Below are 15269 nucleotides of genomic sequence, written 5' to 3' on the forward strand. Positions count from 1 at the left end.
AGGAAGGCCTTAGTGGCCTTGCCTTTTGGCTTCCTTTGTGCAAATGACCATGGATGGGAAAGTCAACATGGATTAACTTTTGATTTCTAACTGGCTAGCCACAATCATCAAAGTCGTATAAATTGCCGTTTAAGCCAAGCAAAACATCGATCCTCATCATCGAGTAATAGTAGGCTTCCTTCATCACGGATTCATTCTATTTCTTTATGAGTGAAGATATAAATATTCTCTTACTATCTACACTGAAGCCACAAAACCGTTGGTTTCCGACTGCTCTAGTAATGGCACAGCCGGATACACAAACTGTCCAATGCTCATGGCCAGTACGTGCTCCATGCGAGAAGCTTGTATTTCCTTGCATTAAAGTCTCAATCACCACCACCATTGTTTTCCTCTTCGCCCTCTTCGTGATCCTACCGAACATGATGATCCCCGATGTTCGAATCGATCCTGCCTCCTCCCTATACTCATTCAACGTCACTTCTTCTAGAGTTGACTCTACCTGGAATATCCTTATCTCCGTCAAAAACCCCAACAAGCACTTCCTCGTGAAGTATAACAATATAGAGGCCACCATGTACTACAGCAATGAGCTCTTATCCCGTGTTTCAATACACCCTTTTATTCAGGAAACGAACAACCGGACGATACTTCGAGCTCTCTTCAACTTGACCTTGCCAAGAGCGAACAGTTGGGCGGCCAGGTGTCTCGAATCGGACTATGCACGAGGCGAGACTTCCATCAATGTCAATCTGCAGGCTGGAAGAAGATTTGGCGTGGGTAGCCTGAATTGGTGGATAAGAGGATTAGATATTTACTTCTCATGTACTGACCTAGTTTTCATATTTCCATCCCATGGGGAGGCCAAAATCTCGGTCATTGATGACGCCTGGAATAACTGCGAGATGGGTTTATTTGGTTATGTTTAAGGACAACAGCACGTAGAGTGATCCTCAAGCATAGGCTTCTAAGCCGCAAATATATAAATAATTAGAGCTGTGAAAAATCGTTCGACATAATTAATTGACATTGCTCGCTATCTGGTTATGAAGTTATACTAATGAATGAGAAATATCGGGTTCAATGAGATTTTCCATGCCACTTTAATTTCTTCTAACCGAAAAGAGAGAATAACGTTTTGCTAATGAGTGATGCCTAAACAAAGAGAAGTATCGGTCTTGTACTCTCTTATTGTGTTTACGTAATGTAAATTTTTTAATATGCACTACCTGATATTCGAAAATTCAATTGGACACTGACTAATTCATGATAAAATCAGATTGGCACAGTTAGAGATAAATCTCTCCAAATCGTGGATATTCTCCACTAACACGACTCGAAACGGAGACGTTAAAGGGAAGATTGGCCGGACCACCCGTACCAAGCCCACATTGAATATGTAAATTTCGATTTTGGTTATATATTTATCAAGGCCAGTGAATGTTGTATCCTTTTATGGTTTCCAAGTTATTTGACGAGTTAATATACTCTCAGTGCCGTCCATGCATTTGTTCCTCGTGACAGTTTGGCCCATTTAGAGGAGTCAAACCATGTTTATACATCCAATTGAACAGGTGATTTATAAGGGTGAATGAAGGACGGAATTGAATGAAATTTAATTGAGGGGATTTGAATTCAATCGTAACCTCCCATGGATAGCTTTAGAAGTAAAGTGCTTGGCACATCCTCTCGACACTCTAAGCAAAGCTTGCCTACAATAGTCTAGTAGAGGTGAGAAAATAATATATGGTGGTGAGACAGAATTCTAGGGGAATACCTCCGCTATTCCGAGAAATTAATCGGTGTTTGAGTGGTAGAGAAGGGTGCTTTCTGCTCATGATCACACTTCGTTCAGTAACTTCGATCAAATCCGTAATCAACACACGCCAAAATAGTTTTAGTATTCCACACATCAGTTTGGTAAGCTCGATTTTACCCGAAAGTGAGTTGAAATTTTCGATTATTGGTATCGGATCCTATGTTATGTTATTTTCCGGCTCTGTGATTGTTATTGGAGTCTTGGTGTTGTTTGAAGTTCGTGTTTATACTTAAATTTGGATTTATAGCATTTCTTTTTAGATAAATTCGAATTTGTCGGCTCTACTTACTCCCACATCGAATCTCTCAAACCCTGAGATCATAATATTTGAAAGGTACTTTATGGGGGGGCTTTCCACTTATAGCTAAAAGGGTTCAGTCAGATCGAGGCACTTGGTTTATATGAGATTTTTGCCGCCGTCGCCAATTAAGCTCGTTACCATGCATGAGTTGCCTACTTATTGCTGAGTGACAAAGCAGTGGAAAATTTATCAGATGAACGTCCGCCGATGCATTTTCTTATGGTGACTTGAACGAAAGTTCTATGATGATTTCTAATATTCACTACCAGCCATTCTCTCTTCGCTTATACTAGATGTGACGTGTTTCTAGCGATTCTTATTTCTTGTCACTGATTTGATGCTTGTTAGCAATGACCCACCCACTATTCGATTTTTAAGCTCCTATCATAATGTGCAGGCGTTGCGGTCACAAAGAATTATTTTCCGAACCATTTTTGAGTCAACGCAACTAAACTCTTGTAGATATTCTTGCGGAGGGCAGAATGCTCTAGGCAGAGCTTTGCCCATTTCCAATGGAGCAACAACACAAATTATCATTCGGTTTTGGCTTGCTATTTCTTGATCTCAATCGTTATTGCCCAGTTGCTGGTCGTCTTATTTATTACAACCATTACTAGGCTAGAGATTTGCTATTCACTCCATTCTACAACAGAGTTGATCTTTAGCAGTAACAGTTAAAATCATTAGCAAAAAAGCAAAAGTTTTGCTAATAATTCCTCCAATATATAATAATATTGATTTTTTTTCTATTAACTTAGTATTAGCAATAATATGAATTTTTTTTACTAAAAGTAGTAAGTACTAATAACAATCTAGTGTTTCGTTGCAAAATTAGTGAATATTATCGGCAATAAATTACTTAGTTACAAAAAAAAAAGAGTTAGTACTTGTCCTTCATATTTTCCTACTAGATTTAGTAAACATTAGTGAGAACAAAATATTCTGTTACTAAAATAGTAAGTATCAGAGACAACTAACTAACCACTGCTACTGTAGCAGTATAATATATTCATGCATCATCCCCCTCTGGCTCCCATGAAACAAGAACAATTCTCTCGAACAGCCGGCTCCCACCCCTTCGTCTCGGCCACCCCTGTCTTATTTCTCACCGGCCAACAACCTGCAGATACCGACCTTCCTCCCTGCTGCCTTCCTTTCCATCAAAAAAGTCTTTTGCAGAGAAACTTTTTGATCAAGCTGGACTTTGGAAGACATACGTCGAAGAGCACAACTGCTGCAGTCGCCCTTTTCCGCTCATGCCCGTACCACATTACTGCCCAACTTCTCCATTTCCACTCATGTAGCCCAGCATATTGCGGCTCTGCTTGCCGATCAAACCGCCTTATTGTCGAGTATCCCCAGGTATAGAAGGCCAGCCTCCCTCCCCCATTTACCAACTTTTGTCGAGATACTGAACATCAAACGTCCATGTTGTGATGCGTTTAGGATGGATTCATCTTCATGCTTTTACTGTTTGGCCTTCTCACTGTTGTGATGGTTTCCCTCCATATAATCTTACGTTCTGCCCAATAAGCGCTCGATCAGTTGCTTCTTTCAACCCAGCTTAAACACTTCTAGCCAGCCTCTAAGTCCGGATAGAATGCTTATCTATCTATCATCCCGGATTTGCACCATCCTCTGGTCCACAATATGTGTGGTTGTATATTAGCCTTTCTTACCTGTCCATTGCACGGATAATTTTTTATGAAATTTCATTGAATATTTTACACTCAAAAGTAAGATTATGCTTCTTAATATTTTCAAATGTAATTATACTTTTTTTTATATAAATTATGGGACAAAGTATAACTAAATATATGTCATAATTAATTTTTTGCGATTGGAAAATTATTTGTTTCATATAATATGAACATTATATTTCATACTAAACTTTTTAGCTTAAACAAAGAACGGAGATTTGTAATATCAAAATCTAATTAAATATCAATATTTACGGCACATGTAATTTTTTTTATGAAATTTCATTGAAAATTTTACATTTAAAAGTATAATTACACTTCTTAATTATTTAATGAAATTATATATTTGGGTTTTAAATAAAGTAAATTTATGTAAATCATGGTCCCAATTATAAATGAATATTTTATAATTAATTTTATTTGTTGGAAAATTTATTTGTTTCATATAATATGAACATTAATTTTCATATACTAAGTTCTTTTTTACATAAACTTAGAATGGAGATTTGTAAGATTAAAAATTTGATTATACATTAATATTTTTCATTTATGAATTTTAGTTCAATTTTAGACTCTAAAGTCATCTATCACTTCAAAATTAACATTTTATGAATTTTTTTAATGAGGAGCATTATAAAAATATGATTCTTATTTTAATATGTAATTCTGTGTTATATCACATAGAGTAAATGTCTTGTGTAGAATTTGGCTAAAAAATATATATGAAATTAAATTACTTTTAATTTATTTAAAATTATTTCAATGATTAAATTAAAATTTAGATGGTTTTTATTTACAATTGCACCCATGTTTATTGCATGAAATACGATTATATATATATATATATATAAATTGTTCATATTATATTCCATATGGATATGAAATTAAATTGTCAAATGTACTGTTTATAAATATATCGATATATTCATTTCTATTTGGTCATATTATTTGTTCATTCTACAAATTATATTATGAGTTAATTGTATAGATTTATAGTTATGCCCCTATTTATTGCATGTGATTCAACTTTATATATTTTCTTGTTTGGTGTGCACCACCTAAATGGGGATATATTAATTTTTGTTCTTGTACTTTTTTTTTAATTATCATAGTTTTCATCTACTTATTATAGTTTTTCCTGATAATATAAATATTAATTTTATTCTAATTAAACGTGAGATCCGATCATCGCCATGGTTGGACCTACGAACCTATGAATTCACGCCTATTTCGGTTCAACATCTAGTCTGGTTCCGAATAATACTAGATCTTATAAGTTCATGCGATCCACACAGAGCTATGCCTGATCAGAGAGCTGCAGTTGTGTGCCTTATCTAAGTTCGTCGCTTTGAAGTCAGTAATTCCGAGAGGCTTGGAGTGATGGTATATAATCTTACATAGCCATTTAATATGCATATGAATCAAATCTAGGGTAATGTGTGGATATAATATTAATTCATATATGATTTTTCTATAGCTAGGATCTTATATTTCTGTTAAATATGGTTAAATTTCAAAATTAATAAGAATGCATTCGTAAAGATGAGACCATTGGATTTCAGTACTCATCAACTCAAAACTTTTGTGTTGAGTACGAGTTTATTTAGTTCGTACGGGAAAGATTTCCTCGTGAAGGTGAAGTAAATTGGAATTGGCAGATACTAGTGCTAATTATTTAATTAATTCCTTTGTCCAATAATTTAGAGACGCGCAGGGTGCAACATTTCTTTACCGGCATGATTGCTCAATATGATAGTTTGAAATAATACTATTTTAAGTGTTCATTTCACTCATGAATTCGTTGTAAGATTATTGTCCATAACCTTGATTGAGGATCCTACAATATGGTCGGATAATATAATATTTCATCCAAAAGAAGTTGGAACTAAATTTCATATTCTTTATAACCTTGTGCATATGGTACCCAAATATTGATTTGACAGATCAGATCATTGTCCAATTCAGCAGCTTTTTTCAAATCAGCCTATCAATACTCAAATTCGATCAACGAGTTGTCAAAGGCCATGATTCTTTGGCGGTAAATTGGGTACTTCAACTTTCCATTATAATTCCATCCATGTAAACATACCAAACATAAGATATGGAATGACAATTCTCCCATGAATTCATTCCATTCTATTCCAATTTATCAATTCCACTCCATACCATTCCACTCCAGCCTATCAAACGGGGCCTATGTTCGAATGAACTAGCTTATTCGCTCCAACCTTCGACTGAAGAAGCACTTCGTTTATGCTAGAAGCCGTGACAACATACACTAGATAGGTAGAAATATTGTTTCTGCATTACGGATAATGAGAATAATATATGGACCATATTTATTTAAATAAAAATAGTGCATCTGGCATAACTTGCAAATTACTAATCTACATATATAGTTCGACTTCGACCTTACATAATTGCCGCAAAGTAATGCCAAATGTTTCCAAGACAGAAATTGAAGTTCATTGTTAAAGATTGGTTTATTTTGAGATATATTTCTGTAGTAAGATCAAATCAAGGACAATATTTACCTCCTTCAGATTTTTTGGTACAATTAATTAGTTCCTTTGAGGTAGTAAATAGTTTTTTCAAAATAATCATCTACAGGAAATGGTACATTTAGTAATTCGACTTTTCCTTAATATCTGATTTCTTATAAGCCAATTATGTTTATCTTACTTCAATATACTTTTTGAAAATTCTCTCCTTATCTTTGTGAGTAAAACTTGGTAAGATATTATATGTCCGACCTTTTGAAAGAAATATCCCCATAGACATTATAGCCGGTGAGGTTAGTCTCAAGGCCACTGTCCGACTATGAACGTTGCGTTGACGGGCACGGCCAAAGATCTTTTTCGACTGATTTAATATTAGTGGGCTGGGCCAATATAATGGCCTAGAAAACCCCTGATGGGCCTTTAGGTCAGGCCCGGTTAGAGAAAGAAAGTAGGGCCTTCGACTCTCCCATATCTCTCTCTGACCGTTTGCTCCAATTAAAGGAGACAAATGATGCATATTCACCAAATTGAATAGGAGAATTATGAGGAGAATGAATAGCGGAATTACATGAATTTGAATAGAAGGAAATCAATCCAATTGTAACCTCCCATATATGGATAGAGCCTGCTTGGGGTACATACTCTCGATGCACTAAGCAAGCTTGCTTACAAGTGTAGTAGAGGTGAGAATAACATATGGTAGAGAGTGAGATAGAATTCTAGGAGAATACTTGAGCTATTACGAGAAATCGGCATTCGAGTGACAGATCACACTCGAATAGGCCTTTGAAAGAGAAATAGGCCTTTGGCGAGCTATTAAAAAGGAGTTTCTTATCTATGATCACACTCCAGTCAGTGACTTTGACCAAATTAGTGATTCAACTTGCCCCTAGATGGTTTTAATATGTTGCGCATCACTTTGATAAGCTTGATTTAAGCTGAATCCGAGTTAATATTTTGATTGTTGGTAAATCCTATAATATGTTGTTTCCTGACGGTGTAATTCCTGTTGGAGTCTTGGTATTGTTTGACGATGGTTAACATGCTAAATTATGGCATGTGTTTTCCTGGATAAATTCGAATTTTTTGTTTTAGATTGCTCCGACATCAGAATCTTTCAAACTGCGAGGACATAATCTTTCAAAAGTACTCTATATATGAGAAATTTCCATTGATATAAAGATTGTTTCAAATGTTATGAACTTACAAAATGAAAGTTTTGATTATCCAAAAAGTTGGTGCTTCGAACTTGAAACTCTTGAATTTTGGTGTTTCTCAATGAACGAAGAACATTGAGATCTGTGTACATAACAGATTAGCGACTAAGGACCGTCTTTTGAAATGAGGGATTCAGTTCGAAGCAAGCGAATGTGAGTTTTGCAGTATGCAGTGGGAGACTCTCGACCACCTCTTTTTTGAATGTCCAGTCACTCAAGGAATTTGGAGAAGTTTGTTGGCTCGAATTGGCTTGCACCGTACTATGGTAAGATGGATTTCAGAATTCCGATGGATATCCTCTCTTCGAGGCAAGAATCTTGATGTGATTTGCCTGAAGCTTATCTGGACGCACTACATTTACAGTATATGGCGAGAGAAGAATGCCATAATCTATCAAGGACAGATCTCACCTACAGCGGCTATGGTTCGGAAAATTTTTGCAAACGTTAAAGCTAAGCTATATGTACTCCCCCGGTTCTCTCATAAAATTGTAAATTATGTCCTAGTCGATTACATGTTTAACCCCCTTGATACTGCTCATAGCTAATCAGCATTCTTTTGGGGTGTAGTTTTGGGAGCTTTTAGTTTTTCGTTGATGTGTACAGAGTAAATGGTCTCTTGATGTAAATCATTTCTGATTAATGAAAGTTTCTACCATTTATCCAAAATAAAGAACATTGAGATTGACTGTTGCTTCACTCATCAACACATTCCATCTCATGTTATTTGCATAACTCACATCCCATTCTCTACTACAATTTGTTGATATCTTTATCAACGCATTCGGTTGAGACCGTTATTGTTTTTTCCTCTGGCAAATAGGGAATTCATGATGCCAATTCTCGAACTTAAGGGGAGTGTTAGGGATATGATTTAGATTTGAGAATTCGCTTAGTTTAGTATTTCCATTATTTGGGGGATTATTATCAAATCACTTACGATTTTAATTGTGTATAGAGACGTACAATCTCTTCATCCAATGAACTAAGTCTTTTGAGCTCAATTTATTAAACATAATCAAATCCTTGAATTGCATATGTATTTGCTTCGCCAATTCCGGGTCAATATATACTGTCGTTCTTCAAGATTTTTTTTTAATTTCTCGGTTACAAGGAAGGGGCATGGACCTAATACAAAGAAATATTTATTTGATAAAGGGGATGACAATTGATAACTCTAGAATTTCGAGTTATTTAGCATATCTTTTAGCCGTATTTGTGTTTAGTTATCGAGTTAGTCATGTTTTTAGTCCATTTTTATGTTGATTTTCATCACTAGCTAGGATCTAAGATTTTATTACGTTTTGGTCATGTTAAGTTAGATTTGGGTGCTTGTTTGTATCCTTTTGTAGGATATGAAGGAGGCGCAAGGAAAGCTTAGATTTGGATCAAGTGATGTCGTAGTATTTTTGAGGATGCTACAACGTGGATAGAGAGCAAGTTGGGCGAGTTAGTCGATGTCATAGCACTGGATGTCGAAGCTGCAGCAGAGCACAAAATCTGATGCACGAATTTTGCACTTTCGAATTATTACAAAATTATTTACATATTCTCTTAGAAGGAAATACCTCGTGGAATATCCTCAGGTTTCGAAGAGAAGATATTATTAGATTTCCATTATGCGTAATTTTAGGAAGTTGAATTTTTATAGATAGGCAAACTAAATTAGGGGGATTTCTTGGATTTTATTTGCTAGGTTTAGTTCTCCTTATATAAGGCAAACTTAGCGTGAGTTTCAGTGAGGACGACAAAGGGGCAGAAGGCATAATAGAGAAGAAGTCAATTTTGGGAGTTCTCTTAGTACTTTTATTGATTTCCTTTGATTTCGATGTCTATTTTGAAATCGTCAATGTGTTTTTTTCGTCCTTATGGACTAAATTTCATATGCTAAGATTACAATGAACCCACAGGTAGTTAATTTATTTATTTTCTATTGACCTAATTAGTTTTTGTTCTTATTTTATTAGTTCTATTTTGTACTTAATGCCTGCAACTGCCAGATCAACAGTTATTATGATTGTTAATTTGAATGAACTTGTAAAACGGATTTCAGATTTAGAACATCAATAGAGTAGCCTAAGTTCAATCTCGAGGATCGAGTTGATTGTTGGGTAAGATAGGAATATACTTACACATCTTATGTTGCCGATTCAAGTTGGACCTTAATGAATTTAGCTTAATTGCAATTCCTGTAGGAATATAGGGGATTGGTAGAGTTAGATATTTTTCCTAAACAATTCGAAAAATACTTAGAAAATACTTGTGAAATTGAGGTTAGTAGATTGAGTCTTAATCGAATGAGGGAAAGAGAAAGTAGATCGAATTAGTGAAGTGTGGGGAAAATTGTTATCCTAGGTCATCTCACCAATTGAATTTAAGCCCTTATTTATTTGCTTTATATTTCAAAAATCGATTTTAGATTAAATTAATTTCGATTAGGTTGTGATAATTCGAATTCTAGTAGAATTTTAGGTAATGTATTATATCTTCTTTCTCTTTTCGTCACTAATTTTTGAATTTTTTTTTGGTGCACATTAGACATTTCTATTGGCTGACGAATGAGTGTGTTAACTTATCCAAAGAAGACTTCAAACTGGCGGCGGATCTTATAGCTAATGTCGCCCTCTTATAATAGGGATTCCATGAAAAGTTAGAGATTATCGATCCTTTTCAGATAGAAAATCAAACGGATTCGGTCTTGTACATACGCGAGGAATTGGGTAATAAAAAATATATTAAAAAAGCTTAGCACGATCTATTGTCTGAAGTATTTTAAGATTTTTTTAATATTGTATCTCATTCATGGCATGGAGCAATTGGTTGCCACGGAATCTCTGAGTAACAGAACCCGCGAAACTGCTTAAAGAGGATTGAGTGACCAGTCTTTGTTTATGGTAAAGATTAAGGAACATATTTTCTAGTTTGGATTTGCTTTCCTAGTAAATGAACACTCTTCCTACACTTTTCTCGAGTGATTAATAGAATTTGTGGAGGAAATGAATGAGAAACTGCGCACCGCAAAGTGCCCAAAACCCTTAATTTTATGAGACGTGATATAATCATTAAATTACAATACTACTTTTGAAACGATTTTACTTACAGAGTAAAAGATCAAAACACACTAAAAATATTTTCTGGCATGATTAACTAATACTAAAAATAGAATCGGACTCAACTAATAAACTAGAGTACCTCTTCATCTCACCGAAAACATTATCCAATATCTTAAATACAGAACATCGGTTCACAAATATAATTGAAACTAATCGTCCAATAATAAGACCCCGTATAGTACTACCACTTCTTTTCTGTTCCCTTTTTCTTTTTTCAGTGTCATTATCGTGTGGATGTGATAGTGTCGATAGTGCCCGCATGTAAACAAGACTATAACAATCTCAACTACTCAAAGAGGATAAAAAAGATCAGCCCACTTTATTAACAATGATTTCAAGTATACTTTATAAAGTGGCACTGGAAGATGAATAACACAAACTCATATTAGCATTTAGAAGAAAAATGAGCAATTCATATATAAAAAAATATGAATCACATAGTAAGAGGATGATTAGATGGTAAAGAAATTTGCGCTTCTTCTTCAATAGTTTGTATCAAATCCTGTAAGGAGACTTGAGAAATTAAATTCCTAGGAATGGAGAGCCATAGTGGACATGGTATGCTTGGACCAGTCAGAAAAGTGACTAAATCGATCCTTTTTTTTCTTTTCCTTTCTTTTTTTCTTTTTTTTTTTGAATGAGACCATGAAGTTGTAGGTCTATTGGCTTGGATTTGCTCGGGTCGGCTTGATCTGACCGCCAGATTTACTCTAATACTGGTGACAATGTCTATATATTCACATGAAGGCTAATTTTCCGGTTGCACCTTACCCTTATTGTTCATTAAGTTGGTTTTTAAGCCGAGAAAAACCTTGACCATCTAAAAAAATATAGTTTAATATACAAATCCAGAATCATAAACTTTGAGTCAGTAAATGGACTATCATTGCATATACCATTCTTTTTAAGGAAAAAAAGAAGTCTGTTCATTGGGGTTTCAAAAAAAAAAATATCCATGTCGTCACATCATTTCGGGGGGGGGGGGGGAGGGGGAAGAGCCTTTAAAATATACCTTAATCCGCAAAACTTCTTGCCTGTTTTAGCCACCGGACCAGTCACCCGACCCTCTCTTGGCCTTGCGCTCAGTTGTGCCAAATAAGCTGAAAATCTTTTACAAAATGGCACATAAACTAAACTTTAAGATGGTTAGAACTTGAAAGGAGAGACTTTAGTGCAGTAACATTTTGGAGCTAAGAAATTTTGCGTTCGATTTTTATTTATGATACTTCTCGTACTCTTATATTTTCTTCTCTATATGTTCCTTTTGAAATTCATGAGCCTTATTTATAATCGGATAAAACGAATTATATATATATATATATATATCGATCTTAATAGAAAAATATAATATATAGAATTATTGATAAATTTATCCTATGTAATTGATGTGACCATGTTTTCTTGAATTAACTAATTTAATGCGATAACTAATGCGAATTGTTTTAAGTGATTTGACGCTTGTTTTTTTTTTTAAAGAATGTTTTAGCTTCGAACCTTATCAATGGAGGAAAACTTTATTTCTTAATCGGCCGACTTTGCTGAAACTGATTTAGTTGGTGTCTATTAAGTTTTCGGATATTAGGATATGCAGGCATGAAAAAAAAATCATGTGAGTTGCACATTGACCATTATCTCAACTTGGGTGTGATGGAAAATATTACATAATAATTCAAATATCCAACAGTCATTTTTTTTCAATAGGATACAGGTTCAACACCAAAAATTAAAATCAAGCAAAGTTACAAAGGCGTGGTCAGACCTTACATGTCACCTCGTAAAAGATGACTTAGGTCATTAGGCACAAAAACAAGAGATTGAAAGGAAATAAAAATAGTTCTACAAGCAAGCCAATCAGTATAAAAATTTCCTTTTCGAAAGGAGTGCTGCACAATCACGTTCCAATCTTTGAGCAGGAGTTCTTGGATATCATATCGTCAATTGATTTATGTAATAAGACTTTTACTACTAATAGTGATCTTCCAACTGGATTATGGTCTAGTAATTGTCGGACATGTGTTGTATTAAGCTTAGATATTCAAAGGTGCGATTATCGAAACCAAAATCAGAGAAGATATTATTTCTGTAGTTTCAAAATTTCGTATAATCTAAGAATTTAGAAATATTTTTGAAAAGATATTATGATATTATTAGGATATATTTTTTATGATACATAGGATTTTGTACCAATTGGAATAGGTGCTTTAATTACTGTGCAACCCGGCCCCTTGGGGGTCCGATTAAAAGAGTCTAGAATCACAGGGGTGATACTACTGAATCTTTGAAGAATCCTCTCAAATAAATTTCTTGTAACACTAGGGTATTAGGGAGAGGCAGGTGAAAAAGAGTTGAGAGATCATATTAGACGCTTCTCGATGTGGGGTTTGTAACGAAATTTGGAATTGAGAAATATGTGTTGTGAGGGCCATAATATTCGATTTAATGTCTAATGGATTCTTTTGCTCTTCGCATGCATGTTTGTCTCTTCCCGAAAGATTTCACCACGTATTATTGGTTTTCAATTATATTTTCACAGTCATCTCATATCGCGTTGTTATAGGAGTTTGTGATAACTCTAATTAAGTGGAAAATAATGCGGGAATATAACAAAAATATTGAGGGACGAATACCGAGATTCAACATGAAAATACTAGTCCGAAAGATTTCACTTTGCAATCCAATTATTATACCACATTATCCAAATATTTGAAAGCCCGTCTTCATGGATATTAGTTTTAGTTCAGAAACTTTATGACGGGCTTATGATTAACGTAATCGGTCGTTGACTGTTATGGGGCACTTATTCTTCAGTCCCCAACTAAAGCGTGAAGGAAAAAAAGAAAAATACACTAACGTGAGATTCCAGGCCAACAAATAAAATTGAGGCCAGTTGGGATGGTAATTAAGCAATAATTAAGTCGTAAAGCATGATTGAGTGATCGCACCCGTCACGTTCAACCCCATATCGAAAGTCCTAGGAAATTTCCATACTTACATTTAATAGCTGTAATCATAACTCTCGTATGATAAGGATGAGCTCACCAGTATACTTTTTTTTTTTGAGAAAAAGACAAGAATTTCCTTGTGGTCTGGGATCGAGACAAATCTCACAATTTTCCTTTATTTGGACTAATTAGTCCCCTTGTAGTTTGCTCCATTAAATATGAGGTGTTACGGCGTTAATTTTTTTTCATTTTCAGTTATCAATTTTTAGCCTTTTAATCATTTTGATTCTAAATCTTTTTTTATCATTCATATCCTCAACTTTTCATTTTGTTTCATTTTAGTCCTATAAAGAAAATCGAAAGGGAATGAGGGATCGGGGCTGCCAATTGGCAATCCCGACGCCTCCATCGAGGTCGCCGGTTTCCTCCGTGGGTACCAACAAGCTCGATGGAGGGGTCGGGATCGCCGACTGCGGCCCCGATCCCGCCTCAGAGTCCTTGGTCGATTCGGAGTTGGGGCCGCTAATCGGCTGCTCCAACCCCTCCACCGAGGTCTCTGGCGTCCTTTGTGGGTACCGGCGACCTCAGTGGAGCGGTCGGGATCGCCGATTGGCGGCCCCGACCTTTTTTTCCCTTTCGATTTTCTTTATATGACTAAAATAAAACAAAATGAAAAGTTAAGGATATGAATGATCAAAGAAAAAGATGTAGAAACAAAATGATTAAAAGGCTAAAGATTGAGGACTAAAAATGGAAAATAAAAATTAACGCCGTAATCCCCTATGTCTAACGGAGCAAACTACAGGAAAACTAATTGTTGCTAACAAAACAACAGAGTGCGATTTGTCCCGACCTCAAATCATAATGAGAATTTTTGTTTTTTTCCCTACTTTTTTTTTTGTTCTTCCCAAATATTATACTCTGATAGCAGGATTCTAGAACGAGCTCATGGTAGAATATTCAGACTTTGATGTATGTATAGCTCTCGACAATTGTTCAGGTATTCAATCGAAGTTAAAGTTGTACAGAAAGTAATACAACAAAATTTTGTGATGTACTCATTTTCTCAACTGTCAGATGACCAGTCATTTATTTATTTGTACATCAATAGTTACAATCCAATAATTTAGAAAAGTGATCATACAAAAAAAGCGATGACATTAGGCTTTTATCCTGTATTTTACCCCAAAAAAAAAGTGATGATGCCATAGACATCCCTTGCGATAACGGGATCACAGTATGCAAATGCAGGGCGGCCCGAGATGCTGAGAGAGTCGAGGGCATAAATTCAAATTTTATTAATAGGCTTTTAATTTATTATAAAATAAAATTATTTCTCATTTTACCTTTTTTAGATGTAAAATTACTCGTTAAAATCTACGTAGTTGATACTTACAAAGCACGAGAGATATACCATGATATGAGTATGGAAGTGGATTTACTTAATACATAGTAAAAGAATTCACTTTATGCCAATGCGTCGAAGCAATTTTATTAGTTGAATATGTCAACCAAAAATGGAATGATATTGCTTTCTTCATTACTTGTAACAACCCAGAAAATAGGAATTAAAATGACAAAGCCAATACTTGTTTTCTAAGAAACTTTTTTTTTTTTTGTACTAAAGAAACAAGAAGTTGAACCTGACAGCCAAAATGAACATTAAAGGGCAGTGT

The 15269-nt window shown here is 34.9% G+C and overlaps 1 protein-coding gene across 1 annotated transcript; it reads left to right on the forward strand.

Annotated features, from left to right (window-relative positions):
• Positions 1–281: 281 nt before the first annotated feature.
• On the forward strand, positions 282–929 carry LOC116193686 (NDR1/HIN1-like protein 10). The gene has a single exon (XM_031522428.1). It carries the CDS (start codon positions 282–284, stop codon positions 927–929), a length of 648 nt encoding a protein of 215 aa, XP_031378288.1.
• The last annotated feature ends 14340 nt before the right edge of the window (positions 930–15269 follow it).

The sequence above is a fragment of the Punica granatum genome, chromosome 2 (assembly GCF_007655135.1).
Source record: "Punica granatum isolate Tunisia-2019 chromosome 2, ASM765513v2, whole genome shotgun sequence".
NCBI classification, from domain to species: Eukaryota; Viridiplantae; Streptophyta; class Magnoliopsida; order Myrtales; family Lythraceae; genus Punica; species Punica granatum.

Bases quoted from the DNA above. Each gene is read 5' to 3' on its own strand.
- LOC116193686 (XM_031522428.1), top strand. From the start codon at position 282: ATGGCACAGCCGGATACACAAACTGTCCAATGCTCATGGCCAGTACGT.